The sequence below is a fragment of the Alosa alosa genome, chromosome 23 (assembly GCF_017589495.1).
Source record: "Alosa alosa isolate M-15738 ecotype Scorff River chromosome 23, AALO_Geno_1.1, whole genome shotgun sequence".
Lineage (NCBI taxonomy): Eukaryota > Metazoa > Chordata > Actinopteri > Clupeiformes > Clupeidae > Alosa > Alosa alosa.
The window spans coordinates 12949433-12968516 of record NC_063211.1 but is presented as its reverse complement, the minus strand read 5'-3'; the positions used below and the strand labels follow the sequence as shown (position 1 = coordinate 12968516).

General features: G+C 42.8%; 1 protein-coding gene across 1 annotated transcript; it reads left to right on the top strand.

Moving 5' to 3' along the window:
• The first annotated feature begins 4245 nt into the window (after nucleotides 1–4245).
• gtf3c3 (general transcription factor IIIC, polypeptide 3) lies at nucleotides 4246–18429 on the top strand. Its single transcript, XM_048234806.1, has 18 exons — nucleotides 4246–4452; nucleotides 4774–4882; nucleotides 5272–5558; nucleotides 6074–6197; nucleotides 6513–6704; nucleotides 6843–7008; nucleotides 7318–7465; nucleotides 9494–9644; nucleotides 9878–9978; nucleotides 10630–10801; nucleotides 11076–11278; nucleotides 11737–11838; nucleotides 12594–12714; nucleotides 14236–14461; nucleotides 14718–14908; nucleotides 15630–15754; nucleotides 17743–17895; nucleotides 18223–18429. Exons 1-18 carry the CDS (start codon nucleotides 4339–4341, stop codon nucleotides 18343–18345), a joined length of 2808 nt encoding a protein of 935 aa, XP_048090763.1. The 5' UTR covers nucleotides 4246–4338; the 3' UTR covers nucleotides 18346–18429.
• Nucleotides 18430–19084: the final 655 nt, after the last annotated feature.

Below are 19084 nucleotides of genomic sequence, written 5' to 3'. Positions count from 1 at the left end.
GACCCCCTCCTCCCCGGACCTCATCAACCTCCACCCTGGTCATCGGCAGTTCCATGGTTAGAGACCTCTGCATTCCCCCATCATGTAGCGGTCCCTCCAAGGTCTACTGCTTCCCTGGTGCCAAGGTCCTTGACATCCAGCAGAAACTCCCAAGCATCCTGGCCCGCCACACCAAGGTCAACAACATCATCGCACCGCGTGGAGCGCGAGCGACATCAGAGATAAGCAGTCAGTAGCACTGCAGGAAAACTACAAAACTCTCATCACCACTCTGATGGGCACAGAAAAACGCTTTGTCATCTCTGGGCCTCTCCCTACCTACAGAAAAGGTGCTGAGTCCAGACTGTTCGATCTCCACACCTGGCTCAAACGCTACTGCGCTTCCCTAAGCATCCCCTATGTCAACAACTGGGGCTTGTTCTGGGAGAGGCCCAGTATGCTGAAGCGTGATGGTCTCCACCCAAACCAACATGGAGCCAGGCTACTCTCTGACAACATAGCTGACCACACTGAGACATTGACATTCTGTAGAAAATATTACAGATTCCGCCCCCAGGTATTGATTCGAATGGCATTATACATGTGGATGAGTCTGAGAATGTTTTCTGCAGGGTAACATACAATACTACTACCATAGATCAAGCTGTGTCATGCAATAGCATGACTTATGCTTATAGTTCTATTCAACATTGATTTCTACCCAACATTATAGTAAAAAGAAAAGACAAATTTAAAACTAGAAACCTAACAAACATTCTTTCCATACCTCAGCATATTCCTCAAAAGCCAGAGGCATTTTCAGCTAACATGGGTTTACTAAATATAGGTGCACTTACTACCAAAACCTTTGCAATCAATGATTTTATTAGTGAAAAAAATTGGATTTTCTGTTTCTTGTTGAAACCTGGCTGACTTCAGACAGCGAAGCTGTTCTTGTTGAGACTTGTCCCCAAATTATAATTTCTTCCACTCAATTAGACAAGGCAAGCGAGGTGGTGGAATTGCCTCCATTCTCTCAAACAAATATAGTTGCACACGAGTCAACTTTGGTAATTCGCTTCCTTTGAGTATATTGCCCTCACTCTGAAGGCTGACCCAGCTGTACTTCTATTAACCTTATACCGCCCTCCTAAACTATGACTGGCTTTCTCGACCAGTTTTCTGAACTTATGTCGCTCATCATCACTAGCTATGATCGGATAATTGTAAATGGCGACTTCAATATTCATGTCAATAAGACAACTGATGCTAAAGCCAGTAAGTTCCTTAATGTGTTGGACAGTTTAGAGCTAAAGCAGCATGTTACAGGACCCACCCACAACCTTGGCAACACCCTCGATCTAGTCATTTCCAGAGGGATAGAAGTCACAGACTTATCAGTAAATGATATAAATATGTCTGATCATCATTGTGTATCTTTTAATATTGTACTACATACTCCAAAAATTCATCCCGAAATTGCAATCAAATGTGACTCTTGGACATTAGAGCAGAACAGCAGTTCATAGCTCTTATAGACTCCATAAATTTAGATATTTTACATCATCCCATTGATCAAATGGTAGAGGCTCTCAATCGTGAATTAGGCGCTCTGCTTGACAGAGTGGCACCCTCAAAGACTAAAAAAAGGCCCTGTAGCAAACTGACACCTTGGATGAACGAAAATATCCATGATCTAAAAAGATCATGTAGGAAAGCTGAGAGAACATGGAGAAAAACTAAGTTACAGGTTCACCGTGCCATTCTAAAAGAAAAAATTGCAAATTATAATAGAGCTATTCGGAATGAGAGGAGGAACCACTTCTCTAAGGTAATTGCTGAAAACAGTGGAAACTCTAGGGTGTTGTTCTCTACCATTGATAGGCTATTGCATCAAACACCTTTTGATACACTCAGTCAGGCATCCTCTCTAAGATGCGAAGAATTTGCAGACTTCTTCAAAAACAAAGTCATTTCTATAAGGGAGGCTATTGGTAACACAAGTAATATGTTTGATAGTACACCCAAAAACAGCCCCCCCAAAATTAAGGTCCTTTAGCACTATTACTCAATCTGAGCTTGGTAAAATTATAACTCAAACCGGCTCCTCAACATGTGTTTTAGATCCAATCCCTACTACATTCCTCAAAAAAGTATATGATGGCTTAGCTCCCTTTTTTCTCAAGGTAATAAATACCTCATTAGAAACAGGTATATTTCCAACTGCTTTTAAAACCGCTGTTGTGAAACCTTTACTTAAAAAGTCAAATCTTGACCATACCAATCTGAGCAACTACAGGCCTATATCAAATCTATGGTTTTTTGAGCAAAGTACTTGAAAAAAAGTTGTTTGTAATCAGTTAAATACCTTCCTCAACGAAAACAGTATCCTTGAAAAATTCCAATCAGGTTTTAGATCAAATCACAGCACAGAAAGCTTGGCTCTAGTAAAAATAGTCAATGATCTCAGACTAGCTACCGACTCAAACAAAGTCTCAATCCTTATTCTTCTGGATTTGAGTGCGGCATTTGACACCATTGATCATAGCATCCTAATTCACGCCTTTTGAAGTGGGTGGGTCTCTCTGATAATGCTCTAAACTGGTTTCAAACCTACATTACTGGCAGAGATTTTTATATCAGTCTAGGAGATCATGTATCTGAAAAACATGACTTGCCTTTTGGTGTGGCCCAGGGAGCTGCCTTGGTCCCCTGCTATTTTTCTCTAGATATGCTTCCATTGGGAAGCGTCATAAGTCAGCATAATGTAAACTTCCACAGCTACGCAGATGATACCCAATTGTATCTTTCTGTGGAGCCAACTAACCCAGATGGCCTTTGCTCCCTCACTGCATGCCTAACCTCCATTAATCAGTGAATGAGCAAAAACTTTTTGAAACTAAATGATGACAAAACAGAGGTACTTCTGGTTGGACCAAAACTAAAGCGAGATATTATTCTTAGTAATCTGGGAACTTGGCACACCAGGTCAAACCAAAAGTAACAAGCCTCGGTGTCATCTTAGATGCAGAGTTAAGTTTTAAGCCCCATATCAGTAAAGTTACTCAGACAGCCTATTTCCACTTGAGAAACATTGCCAAAGTCGCCCTTTTTAACTCAACAAGATGCTGAAAAACTAATTCACGCCTTTATCACTAGCAGGTTAGACTACTGCAATGCACTTTTCACTGGTCTTCCCAAAAACATCTAAAGAAATTGGCACTCATACAGAACTCTGCGGCTAGACTTTTAACTAAGACTAAGAAGAGAGAACACATCACCCCTGTGTTGGCTGAACTGCACTGGCTCCCTATTTCCTATAGAATTGATTTTAAGGTTATGTTAATTACTTACAAAGCTCTGAATGGCATAGCACCTTCATATATCTCTGAGCTTTTAATATCTTATCAACCACAAAGGAAACTTAGATCATCCAATTCTAATCTTTTAATCGTACCCAAAGTGCTCCACAAACAAAGTGGAGAAGCTGCGTTTATCCATTATGCCCCAAACTATGGAACACCCTGCCTCTGTACATCAAAGCAGGCGAGTTCAGTAAATATTTTTAAAAAGATCTGAAAACATACCTGTACAGGAAAGCTTTTAGTTAACTCATCTTATCCTGTAGACTACATTTTCGGATTATTCTACATCTGCTACTATTGGAGGGCGCAGCCAGCCAGAAGCAGATGGGCTCCCCTATTAAGTCAGGTTCTGCTCAAGGTTTCTTCCTGGAATATGGGAGTTTTTCCTTGCCACAGTTGCCATATGGTGTGCTTGTGGGGGTAAGAGGGTTAAGGCTGCCAGTCTTATGGCGTAATTTTCTATATTTTTGATATGTTGCTGAGTATATCATAAACAGCAAAGAAAAAGTGATTGATAATGACTGACTGACTATTATTGTGTTACATGCTTCAAATGTAAAGCACTTTGAGCTGCATTCTGTGTATGAAAGGTGCTATACAAATAAAGCTTTATTATTATTATTATTATTATTATTATACCAACAATGGCAGCCAGTGATTCACACTCTGTGTAGGGCTAAATTGGGCTAATTTGATCATGTAACTTTATAGAAGTCTGCACATATGTTATTGGCCTATTGAGCTGCAGGACGTGCACGCTGCAGAACATTTACCTCACATGCTAAAAAGCTATGCATCTCCAAGACAGCAGATGGTAGTCTGGAGTTACAAGAGAATTCCGAGCTAGTTTCTTACACCAGTGCACTAGGTGGCGGTATTCACGGCACACGTAGTCTTGCAATTGTGCTGGTAAATCAGAGAACAAGAAAAGAGGGGGGACACTTGCATTCTCATGTGAATAAGTTACAAGAATAATGTCGTTTTTGCATAGTACATGATGTCGGAATTTAGCCCTGAACTTATTGATTATTTAGACGGAAAGATCTCATTCGAGGAATTTGAGAAACGAAGATCAGAGCGAAAAGCGAAGGAGAAGGAGAGCAAAAAGGTAGGAGTTGCTCTGACGTGAGAGAACGAGCTAAGCAGCTGTCTGTCAACAGTGGTTCTTCAAAAGTCGGACAGAAAGTAATTAATTTTGTATTAGTATTATCAATGAGGTTATACTTTCAGAGAGATTGCTTGCTACATAACCTGTTTGTGGGGTGATGTTTCAAAGTTGAGAGGTGGGGAACAGTCAGACAGTCATGGTTTACCATTGCTTAATGTAACAGGAGAGGTAAACGATTTAGGCTCTTTTGGCATTGGTAAGAATTCAGATAACGTTAACGCACTTATAAAAGAATGAAGAGAAGAATAATTGGCGTTGCAGGGGAGTCAGGGGTCTGGATCCGGTGATGGTGAAGATGCAACAGGCGATGGAGAGGATGTCTCACCAAGCACGTCGCGCGATGTTCGAAAAACACGTAAACGGCGCACCGGTATGTCAAAATGTTCTATGTTGTCACTTTACTTGTATAGTCCGCCTAAAGACTACAAATGCTCAGAAGAATCCTATTATCAACAAACTATCTGTTGACACCTTGTTAACATGATTAAGAGTGGACATTGGATTTGTTTAATTTGATTAAGTAGTATTATTCAACAACAATTTTAGAGACTGAATATGAATCTTGATGATCTTTAGTCTCTGTGGGCGGACTATCCAAGTGAAATGAAGTGTTACATATTTTCCTCTGCATTTGAAGTGCTATCTTACAGGTGATCAGAATTGCATGCAGTACATGTCATGTAAATTAATGTGTGTAACTGACTGCATGCATGTTAGCAAGATTTCCCTCAAGTTGCTTAATATGCCTTTCTGTAATAGGTGAAACAGAGGAGGGGATAAGTCCCTCTGTACATCAGGCTTTTGCCTCCATGCTTGGTGAAGGGGGTTATGAGGAGGATGAGGAGGATGAGGAGGAGGAGGAGGAGGAGGATGATGATGATGATGAAGACTATGATGCAGAGGAAGACTTCAATAAAGACAAAGAGGATAACGAGGATGGAGAAGGGGAGGAAGATGCAGACGATGCTGAGACAGACGGCATCACAGCAGGGGATGTGTTTGCCCTGGAGATGGAACTCAATCGTGAGAATAAGAAGATGATGAAGGTAACAATGTTCTGATTTTTTTCATTCTCACTTTCTATCAAGTAATTTCCCCTTCTACTTTACTCCTTTACCCAAAAAGTGTGTCACCTAAACAGTAGCTTCAGTAACCACTGACACTATTGATATGAAATAATTAGGATGATGTTCGACTTCATAAAGTAAATGTCAGTTAAAGGTGCTCTGACCGATGTTGGGTAACGACACTTCTGTTGACGTTTAAACAAAACAGAAGTGTCCCCCTCCCTCCCGTGTATTTGAAACTCTCCTAAACGTGCATCTTCTCGGTTGTTTTTGTTGCCTGGGCTGTCCATAGAGATCACATTTTTTTTACAGTGCATTCAGGGCACACAGGCAGCTAGCAGATGGTGAGGTGATGTTTGCAGTATGTGACAAAAACTGTTTTAGCTTAGAAACCGTGTAACATCGCTTAGAGCCCCTTTAAAAGCACATATAATGTTGTAGATAAGAAATAGTAGACTTAAGGTTATATGTTTGGTTTTGTGTGTGGTGCACAGGAGAAGCGCCATAGGAGTAAACTGCCACGGGCTCTTCGAGGACTCATGGGTGAAGCCAACATCCGCTATGCCCGCGGAGACAAGGAAGATGCCATCCTAATGTGCATGGAGATCATTCGACAAGGTGGGTGCAAGGACCTAGGGTTATTTATGTAGCAGGTTTCAGAAAGGGTGGGCTTCAGAGGCAGTTGGCAGTGACACTTTTTCTCTCAGTATTTATCATCCAATCTAGTGATTTTTTTGAAAGAAAAGAATCATCACTACTGACTGTAATCAGAACTTTGTATTGCCCCCTCTTTAGATTTACTATGCTATTTGCACGTTTCCTCGTGACATTTTGGAATTGTTGATCTGTGCTACATTTCTTGAAGAATGAGTTGTTCTAATTATTACAGCTTAGAAATCAAGGACTTTCTTCAGCATGTCTTTCTGACCATAGCACCCCTGGCTTATGAGCCCTTCTCCACCATGGCCATGATCTATGAGGACCAGGGTGATATGGAGAAAGCCCTCCAGTTTGGCCTGATAGCTGCGCACCTCAATCCCAGCGATTGTGAAGAGTGGGTCAAGTTAGCCGACATGTCCCTGGAGCAGGATAACATCAAGCAAGCCATCATCTGCTACTCCAAAGGTCAGTAATTAGAGCCTATGACCCTTCCCTAGGACACATAGCTCTGGAGATGGGAATATGTGCCAGATGGAGCCCAAGTAAACTTTGATTCTGTGATGACCGATCATGCCTTTGTTTTGGGTTCCAACGCCCTTGCAGCTATCAAGTACGACCCGACGAACGTGCGTTTCCTGTGGGAGCGCTCCAGCCTGTACGAGCAGGTGGGCGAACATAAGCAGGCCATGGACGGCTACCGCCGCATCCTCAACCTGCTGCCACCCCACGATGGAGAGCACTTCATGCAGCTGTCAAAGGACATGGCCAAGTGAGAGCTTATTGCAGAGATGGTTCATCATCATCTGTTCTAAAGAATCTTTGCTTATATATTGAACTCTGCTATACGCTATAATTCATCCATAATACACACAGCAATCACATGAAATAAGGCGAATGTTTGTTTTATTGTTATAAAAAAATGTATGTTTGCCAGTTGCACAGTCACTTGACTGTGTGCGTGCGTGCGTGCGTGCGAGTGCTTGGGTGGGTGTGAGTGCTTGGGTGGGTGTGTTATTGAGGATGAAATAAGTGAATTTAGCATTGTTCAAACAAACCCCGGTTTATGACTGTCCCGCAGGAGCTATTATGAGAGCAGTGAGCTGCCGTCAGCCATCGGCGTGATGGAGGAGGCCCTGAAGCGCCACCCAGAGCTGGTCACTCACGAGTGCATCAACATGGCGGCCGAACTCTACATCGCCAACCACCAGCACACCAAAGCAATGAAGGTCAGTAGTGAGAGGGGTAAAACAGATGGAGTGGGAGAGAGAGGGAGGTTTGAGATAAAGGGGGCATCATCCGTGGCCTACTGGTTTGTAGGGCTGTACAATTATCGCAATTGCAATACGAACCAACAAAATTACAATATCGCAAAAGCTACAAATAATCATGCACACATTGCACAATGTTACATTTATTTATTTTATATTATATTATATTTTATATTATATTTATTTTTATATTTATATATTTTATATATATTTTATATATATTGACGCATTTATGACTTTTATACTCATGTCATCCACCTTGACTGTGCCACTTCTGGTTGGTGGCTGTGCGTAAAATGCATGAGGGGCACCGAAATTCTGATTGGCGAGCTTCACAGTCGGTTGAGGGTGCTGTGCTTCCTGTGCACTGGGTATGCTCACCAGTCAGGGGTGGCACAAATTAATGACACATTTGGAATACTGAACTGAATCAATTCATTGACATTCAAAAATCATATCGCAAATCACAAACGCAATATCTGTCAGAAAAATCGCAATTAGATATTTTCCCCAAATATTTTCCTACTGGTTAGGGAATCGAACTTGTGACTGAAGCGTGGCCGCTTCGATCTGGCCGGTTGGAAAGATTTGGGTGGGGGTTATGATTGAGCAGCACCAGAGACGGTTGATAAAGTATCTTTGGCAGCACTCTCCCACATCCACATGCCCTTTGGTAAGGCACCTAACCCCCAACTGCTCCCCGGGCACTGGAGCAAGGGCTGTCCATTGCTCCAGGTGTGTATGTGTACTCCTAGTTTGTGTGTGGTCCTGGTGAGCTCACTGCCCCTAGTGTGTGTGTGTGTGTGTGTGTGTGTGTGTGTGTGTGTGTGTGTGTGTGTGTGTGTATGTGTCTATACTACCCCCAGATGGGTTATATGCAGAGGAAAAATGTCCTTCAGGACAAATAGAATAAGAAGAAAAGTCAGACTGAGTAAAGGAGTGAGTAAGAGAAGTAATTGGTGTGACTTGTTCATTTTTATTAAAAGTGTGTAATTGCTCCCAACATGTTTCTTAGTTTTAATTGTTTTACGATAATCAATGTGTTAAAATTAGTTAGTGTATGGTTTATTCTTTTTTGTTATTAGAATTTCAGTTGCTAGTTGATAGAGGCATCTGTAAGTAATCTTCTAAAACAAACAGTTCCAGTATGATTGGATAAACACTTTAAGATTACACCTGGACCAGTACTGCGCCAAACAAAATTCAGCTGCTGCGTCTGTTTGTTTTCTTCCAACCATTATAGCTGAAGAACTATTTAGTTTGGTGGAAGAATGGCAATTTATGGCCCCAGCTGTGACGCAACTGGCTAGGGCATCTGCACCGTATGCCGGCGACCCGGGTTCGATTCCGCCCCATCGTCCTTTCCGGATCCCACCCCAACTCTCTCTCCCATTCGCTTCCTGTCACTCTCCACTGTCCTATATACATAAATGCATAAAAAGGCCCAACAAATATACTTTAAAAAAAAAAAAAAGAATGGCAATTTATATCGATAAATTATTGCACGTTTGTGTCTGTATGTTTACTTTAAGAAACCTTGTCAAGTATATTTAGTAATAACTCCACTTGCCGTTGTGCCCCGTAGCTATTCTTAAATCACTGTAACCTACAGCCTCTTGAGGATTATTGCTTAAATAACCATAAATCACAACCATTATGGAAATATGTGTGTCTGCTTTTCGTAAGCATTTCTTGCATGGTTAGTCATGGTAGTTTGAGGAAGGAATTGTAACCGTGAGGCAGAAAGGCAGTGAAATGTCTGGGTGCATGGAAAGGTTATACTAAATTATTTACATACTTATATCAGACAGTTTTTTTTATGGCTTTCTTTGTCCACTCTAGATAAGAATTATGCAGAATGAAGTGATTGTGTGGAATTTGTCCAGGTATATGAATGATTCTGCGAAATATGTGTCTATGTATTAACATGTATTTAAAGTCTGTCTAAATAACAGTGTGCTTTGTTCATGTGTGACCTGTTTGCAGGCTTTAGTGAAGTTCTGTGGGATTGAGCTGAAGAAGAAAGAAGAGCTGAAGACGAGTCCAGAGGAGCAACAAGTAGAAATGGAAGAAAAGGTGGAAGAAGGGCAGGAGAAAGAGGAGGAGAAAGTAGAGGAAGAGACTGAAGAACCACTTGGTATGCACCAGGCTGTATGGATGTCCAATGTTCATGTCTGGCTGTCTTCTTGTTATTTACTTCTGGGATGATGTCTTTTTGGCTACCCCACCATCTTGATTTAACTGTTTCTCTTTCATTGCTTTTTTTGTGTCCCTTCATCCCTGTTTATTTATCTATCACTGCTATTGCCTCTTCTTCTTGACTGTTTCCACCCTTGGTGTCACTATCACTCTTTCTTTGTTTACCCACAGGGGAGGTGTTGGAGGTCATTGTCCCAGACGAAGTGCCTGTGGACATCAGAGTGAAGTTGATGGTGTGCTTTATACATCAGCATGTTTACAAGCCTCTGGATGTGAGTTTACACTACACTCGCGCACACACACACACACACACACACACACACACACACACACATACACACTGTGTGTTTTTTTATGAAAGCAAATACTCAGACGCCACTACAAATGCATGACATAATAACCTACAACCTTGTATTCGTGGGCTTTTTCAAAGGCTAGTTGTTTACTTTCTTTTTTAAAGTATCTTGAGAAGGCCACAAATACTGATCCTATTTACAGTCAGAAAAGTGGAGAGTCCATTGCAGCCTCAATATCCATTTTAATGTCACCATTCTGCCAGTTATGTTCGTGAAAGGGTTGCTATGCGCCATGCAGATGCAAAAAGGTATAAGATTTCAATGACGTGCCAGTTAAAAAAGACAGGGAATAGCTGATCGGTCCGTTTAGACGACAGTCACATTGGCACATAACCCATTCATATCTAATTTATTTCCACATATGAATGACGACTGACATGAGAATATCAGAATCCATCATGTGTTTTTTTCCTCTTTATACGTTCCAAAACTTGAACTGGAAACTGAAACACCAAATTCTATCTGTGTGATGAACTCTGTCTCGACTCCTCTTCTGCCCTTTTCTCTATTCATGGCCACCATTCCCTCTCCATTCTCTCCTCTCTCCCTCCCTGCCTCCGTCTGCAGCCCATGCTGACCTCTCTGATGGAGCAGAGCCCGGAGGAGCTGGGGGATCTGTACCTGGACGTGGCCGAGGCCTTCCTAGACGAGGGCGAGTACAACTCGGCCCTGCCGCTCCTCTCAGCGCTCGTGTGCTCCGAGAGGTACAACCTGGCCGTGGTCTGGCTCAGACATGCAGGTAGGCACGCATGGCCAGCTGTGTGTGTGTGTGTATATGTCTGTCTGTGTCTGTGTGTGTGTCTCTGTCTGTGTGTGTCTGTGTGTCTGTGTGTTTATATGTCTGTCTGTGTGTGTGTGTGGACACTAATTAGAATTTCTGGACATTGTATTGTGGCACCTCAGTAAGGTGATGTAAATATGTTTGTCCTGTGTGTGTATGTATGTGTTTGTTCTGCGTGTGTGTGTGTGTATGTATGTGTTTGTTCTGTGTATGTGTGTGTCCGTGTGTGTAGAGTGTCTAAAAGCTCTGGGCCACCTGGAGGTGGCGGTGCGGAGCTACTTGAAGGTGGTGGAAATGGCCCCTCTCCACTTGGAGGCGCGCCTCTCCCTGTCCACCCTGCAGCAGCAGCTAGGACGGCCCGAGAGTGCCCTTCAGGCCCTGGAATCCATGTACGACCCCGAGATGCTGGCCCAGGACTCCGGCGCTGTGCAACAGGTGTGTGTGTGTGTGTGTGTGTGTGTGTGTGTGTCTGTGTGTGTGTGTGCGTGTGTGTCTGTGTGTGTGTGTGTGTGTGTGTGTGTGTGTGGGGAGGAAGGAAATGCATAGATGGTTTTGTGTATGTCTTCTCAAACATTCTCCATTCGCAATTTCATAAAGTATTGGAGTGTTTGTGTTATTGTGGATGCACCTGGGTTCCTTACTGTGTGTTTATGTGTGTGTGTGTGTGTGTGTGTGTGTGTGTGTGTGTGTGTGTGTACACATGCATTAATGTATTATTCTCCTTGTGTATATATGTGCCGTGTTTGTGTTTGTGTTGTGTGTTGTGTGTGTGTGTGTGTGTGTGTGTGTGTGTGTGTGTGTGTGTGTGTGTGTGTGTGTGTGTGTGTGTGTGTGTGTGTGTGTGTGTGTGTGTGTGTGTGTGTGTGTGTGCATGTGTGTGTTCTGTTTTACAGGAACTGAAGTTGCTGCTCCATCGCTCCACTCTCCTCCTCTCCCAGGGCAAACAGGCTGACTATGTGGACACTCTGTTGACCATGTTGGCCATGCTACTGAAGGTCATCATCTCCTCATCACCTTCTTAGCCCATCATGCATTTATCTATGCTTTCTCTTTGTCCCTTTTGGTGTAGGACCTCAAAGTTTGAGCTGTTATTGTGGTAAAATCTCATGATGTCTGTGAAGCAGACACACATATTTCCATAATGGTTGTGATTTATGTAAGGGATAATGTATAGAATGCCGGTCATTATATTATTTTCCGATAATGACCGGAGTTCTAATCATCGGTATAGACTGGTCATAATCGCAAAATAAGTCCCGACAGGGCAAACAGGACCCCGACGCGCCAGCGGAGTACAAGTCGGCTTCTTTTTAACCGCTTGTTTCTTTTGTGCGTCAAAGGCATGACTGTTGCCTGTAGTGGCAACCGGGTGATAAGCGGGATAACGGCCTTCGAGGTGTCCTGTTATACGGAATTAATGGACGTGGGCGGAGGCTCCGCTGCGCATCGGGGAGTTCTTTGCCTCTCGCCCTCATCCATTAATTCTGTATAACAGGACACCTCGGCGGTCGTTATCCCTTACATAGCAGACCACCGAATGTTGGGAAGGCCCATTGTAATAAGGTTATTTAAGCAATAAGCCTCAAGCTGGCTGTGATGATTGTGTCTTTCCTTTGTTAATATTGTGTACATGCACATTACACGTGTATAAGTGTGTGTGTGTGTGTGTGTGTGTGTGTGCTTGTGTGCTTGTGTGCTTGTGTGTGTGTGTGTGTGGGTGGGTGTGCTTGTGTTTGTGTGCTCTTTACAGACAGCCATGGTACGTGCCAGGGTGTGTTTGATCTCTGACTCTAATCACCTTCGTGTGACCAAAATCTCTGGACGTAAGAGGCCTGACAATGAGCAGGAAGCAGCCTATCAGGACATTGTCGGTGAGCTCAGAACAGTTAAGGCTAGACACCTGCCACACACACCCTTACAAAAATGAAATGTTTGTGGCAGATTTGCTGCAAACTTGTGTGTGATTTGTGGGAAACAAATGAGTTCACTAGAAAATATTGCCAGGAGTTTGCTAATGTTGGCCGCTAGAGGCAAACTTCTAGCAAAATTCCGGCAACAATTAGAAGTTAGCCACTAGTGGCAAATGTGTTCGCCTGTGATTTGCCACTCCACTTAGCCAATAATGGCAAACCAGTGAACTTCTGGTGACAAACCTAATTTGCATGATGGCAATTGCAGCAACATTGGCATAAGTTAATCGCAACTGTTTGCCAGAAACCTAATTTGCATGTGAAATATGACCTTTCCGTGGAAATCTCGTCAACTGTTTGCCAGAAACCTAATTTGCATGATGGCAATTGCAGCAACATTGGCATAAGTTAATCGCAACTGTTTGCCAGAAACCTAATTTGCATGATGGCAATTGCAGCAACATTGGCATAAGTTAATCCATTCTTGCATGATGGCAATTGCAGCAACATTTTCGTACAAGTTAATCGCAACTGTTTGCCAGAAACCTAATCTAATTTGCATGATGGCAATTGCAGCAACATTGGCATAAGTTAATCGCAACTGTTTGCCAGAAACCTAATTTGCATGTGAAATATGACCTTTCCGTAAATCTGCGTCAACTGTTTGCCAGAAACCTGAAATTTCCGTAAGGGCGTACATAAAAAAAGAGTTTTGTACACACACACACACGAGTTTTGTGAAGAACTTGAAAGGGTTATTTCTAGACGAACAAGCCCATGAAATGCTGAAGTTCCCGGTTTTGGGGAGTTTGCCCAGCTCTATTGTTCTGTTATCCTACAGCTGGGATCTCTTCCTTTTCCTTACCGCACAGCTCTTTCTCTCTCAATGCTCTCCCTTTCATAGCCTCATTTTTAAATGATTCCAAATTATAGGTTTGAAAAAAAAAGTAATTAATTAAGAGGCTTTGTCGGTTAACAAATGGAAAATCCGGAGTCTGTTTACATCCCACTAAATAAAGCTTCATAAATATCGACTACGGTGATTGCTGCTTGTGTGTACGAGTGTGTTTACAGGTACGCAATGTGTGTGAAGGGTCGTGTTGATGAAAAAGAGGGAGAGGGCGAGAAAATAAATTGTGGATCAAAAACAGAGAGAGACAACTAGAGTCAAATAAAGAAAGGAGGAAAAAGAAAAGTGGATAAAGAGAATGAACATGAACTATTTATTCTCTGCTCTCTCCCTCTCTCTCAGTTCTTTTTCCCAACCACATCCCTCTCTCTCATCCCTCTATCTCACCCATCTCTCTCATCCCTCTATCTTATGACCTCCTCTATTTCTTTCCTCCTTTTATTCTGTGTACTACTCTCTCTCTCTCTCTCTGTTCCTTTTTCCCAACCATATCCCTCTCTCTCACCCCTCTCCCTCTCGTGTGTGTGTGTGTGTGTGTGTGTGTGTGTGTGTCTGGCTGGTCCCCCCTTTAGGGAAGTCAAGTGTGTTGTCGCGAGAGGACTGGTGGCAGCTCCTGCTGCGCTGCATGAACATCCTCTGTGAGAACCGCCGCTTCTGTGAGGCCGAGCTCTTGGTGGACTCCTCGCTGAACTATGACACTTTCTACGACGACCGGGTCAAGCGCAAGGAGATGGGCTACCTGGGCCTGTCCACTTCCTTCCTGGACCGCAACTACGTCAAGGCGTATGACTACATCAGGTCGGGAAATGGATTGGAGCCATTTTAAAAATATATATTTTTGTTTCTTGCGTAAATCTCTTGACTTATGTATGTGTGCGTGCGTTTGTATCTGACACCTGTGTGTGTGTGTGTGTGTGCGTGTGTGTGCGTGTGCGCGTGTGTGTGTGTGTGTGCGCTCGCGTGTGTGTGTGCGCGCGCGCATGTGTGTGTGTGTGCGCGTGTGTGTGTGTGCACGTGTGTATGTGTACGCGCACGCGTGTGTGTGTGCTGGCAGGCTGATGCTGATGGACTCTGTGGACCGGACCCAGCTGTGGAACACGTTCAACCAGGTGACGCTGCACTCGCAGGACGTGCGCCACCACCGCTTCTGCCTGCGCCTCATGCTCAAGAACCCCGAGAACCTGGCGCTATGCGTGCTCAACGGACATGCATCGCTCGTCTCCGGCAGCTTCAAGCACGCCCTTGGTATGCACAACACACCCACACAGACACACAAACAGAGACACAGACAAACACACACACAGACAAACACACACACACAAACACACAGACAAACACACACACACACACACACACACACACACACACAGACAAACACACACACACAGAGACACAGACACACACACTTGTTCACCCTTGATCACCCCTGTTCACCCACTCCAGTTCAGTAGGGCCTTCAGTGACTTTGTTCAGAATTTGTGTTGCATTGGGATCTTAAAAATAGCAGTGCAATTTCATAACCTACTGTATATCTAGTGAACATGAAATATATTATGTTTTTTAACTTGAGTAACTTATCTATAATTTTACATGTACGTCATCAATCTCATGCAGGCCACAGACATGTACTGTACAGTATATGTAACTGAGTGGATGAATTGAAAGACAACAATTCCAAATGTCAAAGTGACCTGATCTCATGACCTCATGGAAATTTTCTCACAGAAATATAACTGTAGTGTTAATGGACCTTAAAACTTCATGTCAATTAGACCTGCTATTGGTCTAGGACCTCAAAGTTTGACCTGTTATTGTGGTAAAATCTCATGATGTCTTTGAAGCGACACATATTTCCATAATGGTGCTACACCTTTTTTTCAAAAATGTTCTTTCTTTCTTTCATTCTTTCTTTCATACTGTCTTTCTTTCTCTTTACCTGACTTTGTCATCTGGTATTGCCTCCTAGGCCAGTATGTTCAGGCCTTCCGCATGCAGCCGGACAACCCTCTCCACAGTCTGTGTGTGGGCCTCACCTTCTTCCATATGGCATCGCAGAAATTTGTCATCAAGCGCCACTCTCTAGTCATGCAGGTTTGTACTTGGTTTATGCACAGTAGGGCAATATGACTAGAAATGCTTATGTTATATGATAATAGCACATAATACTATGTTGTATATGTAGTATGTGCAATATATACATTGCTAACCGAAACTTTACTTGCTGAGAAACGCGAAATCGAACTGTTCTGACTGACTATTAAATTATTTGATGACGCTGTCCCATTTACTCCCAGCAAAAGCACGAGGTTACGTCACCTCGTGCCGGAACTAAAATAAAGCAACGGCTGAAATTCGCATCGAGGCGTTTCTAGGCAGCTCAGTAGTCCGTCTTTGCGATATTCATTTACTCCCCCCTAGTGGTTACTTTTGATATTGTGTCTTTGCCGACCATTTACATACACAAAAAGCTATGTAATCCACGATAGGACAAGGAAAAAACGTAAAAGCATAATAGCACCCCTTTAATATTTGTGTTCAGTTAGATGATAATCAAATGGTACTCACAACTCTGCAAAATGCATATGGGCACCTTTCTGCTACAGTCTTAAAATGAATGTTGTTTTTAACACATCTCTCTGTCCGGATACAGACAACACAGTTTGTTGTTTTCTTTTTTTATTTGTTACACAATATGTGTTGATAATAACACAACTTCCGTTGAAAACAACACAACGTGCGTCATTTTTTAACACATCTCTGTGTCCAGATAGGGGCAACACATTTGTTTTAAAGAGTGTAATGGAAAAATGTGAAATTGTGCAAAAACATCATCATGCAATTATATTATCAATATTGTGATATGTAAAATTGATACAAAGAATTCATAGGACAATGTTATACGATATGACGTATATGTCATACTATATGGCACAGCCCTAATGTGCAGCAGTCATATTGTAGAGGTCTGCGCGGGACTGATTTTTCAGTCCCGCTCCCGCAATATTCTGTCCCGCTCCCGCAATATTCTGTCCCGCTCCCGCACGCTCCCGCAAAATTCTGTCCCGCTCCCGCACGCTCCCGCAATATTCTGTCCCGCTCCCGCACGCTCCCGCAATATTCTGTCCCGCTCCCGCATTAATGTGTCATTTTTAGTCCCGCTCCCGCCCGCATCTGTAACATGATGTCCCGCTCCCGCCCGCTAAAGCCCGCATGCAGGAGGGATAGCCTATTCAGCTTTTCTTTCTGTCTCACGAAAGGAACACACACACCTGAGAAAGACTCCAGATGTCAGTTTCTTGGTTCTGAATGTAAGGTAACAACTGAAGTAGGCCTAGCCTGGTGCCCTCTTCCTCAGTCATGCTTTCGATTTCGAGTTTTGACAATGAGCAGCAGGAACAAATTGAACCCACGTAAACAACAATATAGGCTATAGGCCTGCTATCCATCAGTTATGCTTAAACCCCGTTTTTTTAATGCTGCCTAACAGAACATCTAGCTGAACTGAACACTACTTTAATCGTTTCCATATTTAATTTTACGCACATAATTAATTTGCAGGAGTGCAGTGAATCCTCGGTTTGTCCCGCACCCGGGAACGCACCTCTCTCATCCCGCCCGCTCCCGCAAAGAGCTTTCAAAAGTTGTCCCGTGCCGCACTCTTTTGCGTCGGGACCCGCGGGTCTACTGCGGGAGTGCAGACCTCTATCATGTGGTTTTTATTTATTGGAAGTGCAAATAGACTGCACTGGTTGCTTGTGTAGTGTAGTGTGAAGTGCTTGTGTAGTGCCTTTTTTGCAAAGTGAATTTATTTGCAGTTTTAAATGAATCCTGTTAGTTTCTAAATATTACCTCCTGCATCATGTTAGAGTATTAGAAAAATAATATTTAAGATATTACTAGATAGCTAGGGAAATTACATTAATTTCAGTTTGATACAATCATAAGTAATAATTAGTAAGCGGTAATAATGAGTAAGCAGCATTTAAGAATACTACAGCAAAATTAGTGTTGTGCTGATGGGCTATAAGGAAAGTATAGAAATATTAACTACAAAAACGTTCTGACCTGCTTCGCTGCAGGGTTTCTCGTTCCTGTGGCGGTATGTGGAGCGGCGGGGGCACTGCCAGGAGAGCATGTACAACGTGGGCCGTGCGCTTCACCAGCTGGGCCTCACCCATCTGGCCATTCACTACTACCAGAAAGCCCTGACTTTCCCCGCACCCACACTGGAGGTACGTACTGTACGCACCTTTACTCACCTCCTCACATTCACAAAGACAACGCAACTTTCTAGGTTGTTCTGTTGTATATTGTTATATTAGCATGTGTGCTGTTAAAGGGTTTTGGACCCATTGAGGCTCATGGAAAACACAAAATAAAGAGAGCATAACCGTTTTCTGGTCAGTGTGGTGTAAAAATAGCTTTGGATTTGTTTTGTTTTTTAAAGTGTCTGTTACATGTATACAGTTCTCTCAACATATATGTGTATATGTTTTGTAACTCTGGAATATACTAAAGGTTGAGCATCGAATATCTCCACTTCCTCTCATTTTCTAAAGGGAATTGATGATGACCAACTGGATCTGCGCCAAGAGATTGCCTACAACCTGTCACTCATCTATCAGTCCAGTGGTAACATGGAATTGGCCAGGCACTTGATATACACCCACTGTGTTATTTAGCTCCTCATGCAGATGCATGGTGCCATGTATGCATGTTATCCTAGCAATGGACTATATTGTACAGTTGTGTACATTTTGTAAAATATCCCCTTTTTAAAAAAAAAAAGAATAATAAAAGGATTTGAAGACCCTGTTTACACAGTACTTTGAATTCATGCAAACATTGAAAATAATCCTCAATAATCTCGTCAAATCGTTGCACTATAGTCATGCCCATCCAAGATAACCTGAGACTTGTGCCTGTCCGACAGATCAGCTGCTTTTACAGAACATGCCCACATGGAGGCAGTGCAGTATTCCTGGAAGATGATAAATAGAACATCGTGACGGCATTGATTAATTCCCAAAAATGTAAATACAAATGTGTACTGCCTACTACCATATGGCTAGCCTACACGAATGCGGTGACTGGCATCTTTAGATAAGATATAATTTGGATAAATTTACTTGGCTTTGTGCTGAGCGTTGTAGACTATATTTCTATTGAATTATAACTAAATGATAGGCCTGTTCATTAAGCAAGGTGACGAAGTAGATTGACTCAGTTTCATGACCTCTGTAGTAAACACGTTCTAAATGAAGTCTACAACAAAGGCTGAAACTTGAGTGATCTGCTTTGTGGTCTGTGAACATATCCACTAATCTTTGCAACATTCATTAGTGAGTTCAAAGAGGGCATACATAGGCTACACATTGTCCTTAAAATCGTTTACCCCCCCTCTCCCACGTCTGCCTCACT

Bases quoted from the DNA above. Each gene is read 5' to 3' on its own strand.
- gtf3c3 (XM_048234806.1), top strand. From the start codon at position 4,339: ATGATGTCGGAATTTAGCCCTGAACTTATTGATTATTTAGACGGAAAG. The intron at 9,979-10,629 runs GTGAGTTTACAC...CTCCGTCTGCAG, and splicing joins ATGTTTACAAGCCTCTGGAT to CCCATGCTGACCTCTCTGAT. The intron at 11,839-12,593 runs GTCATCATCTCC...TGCTCTTTACAG, and splicing joins TGTTGGCCATGCTACTGAAG to ACAGCCATGGTACGTGCCAG.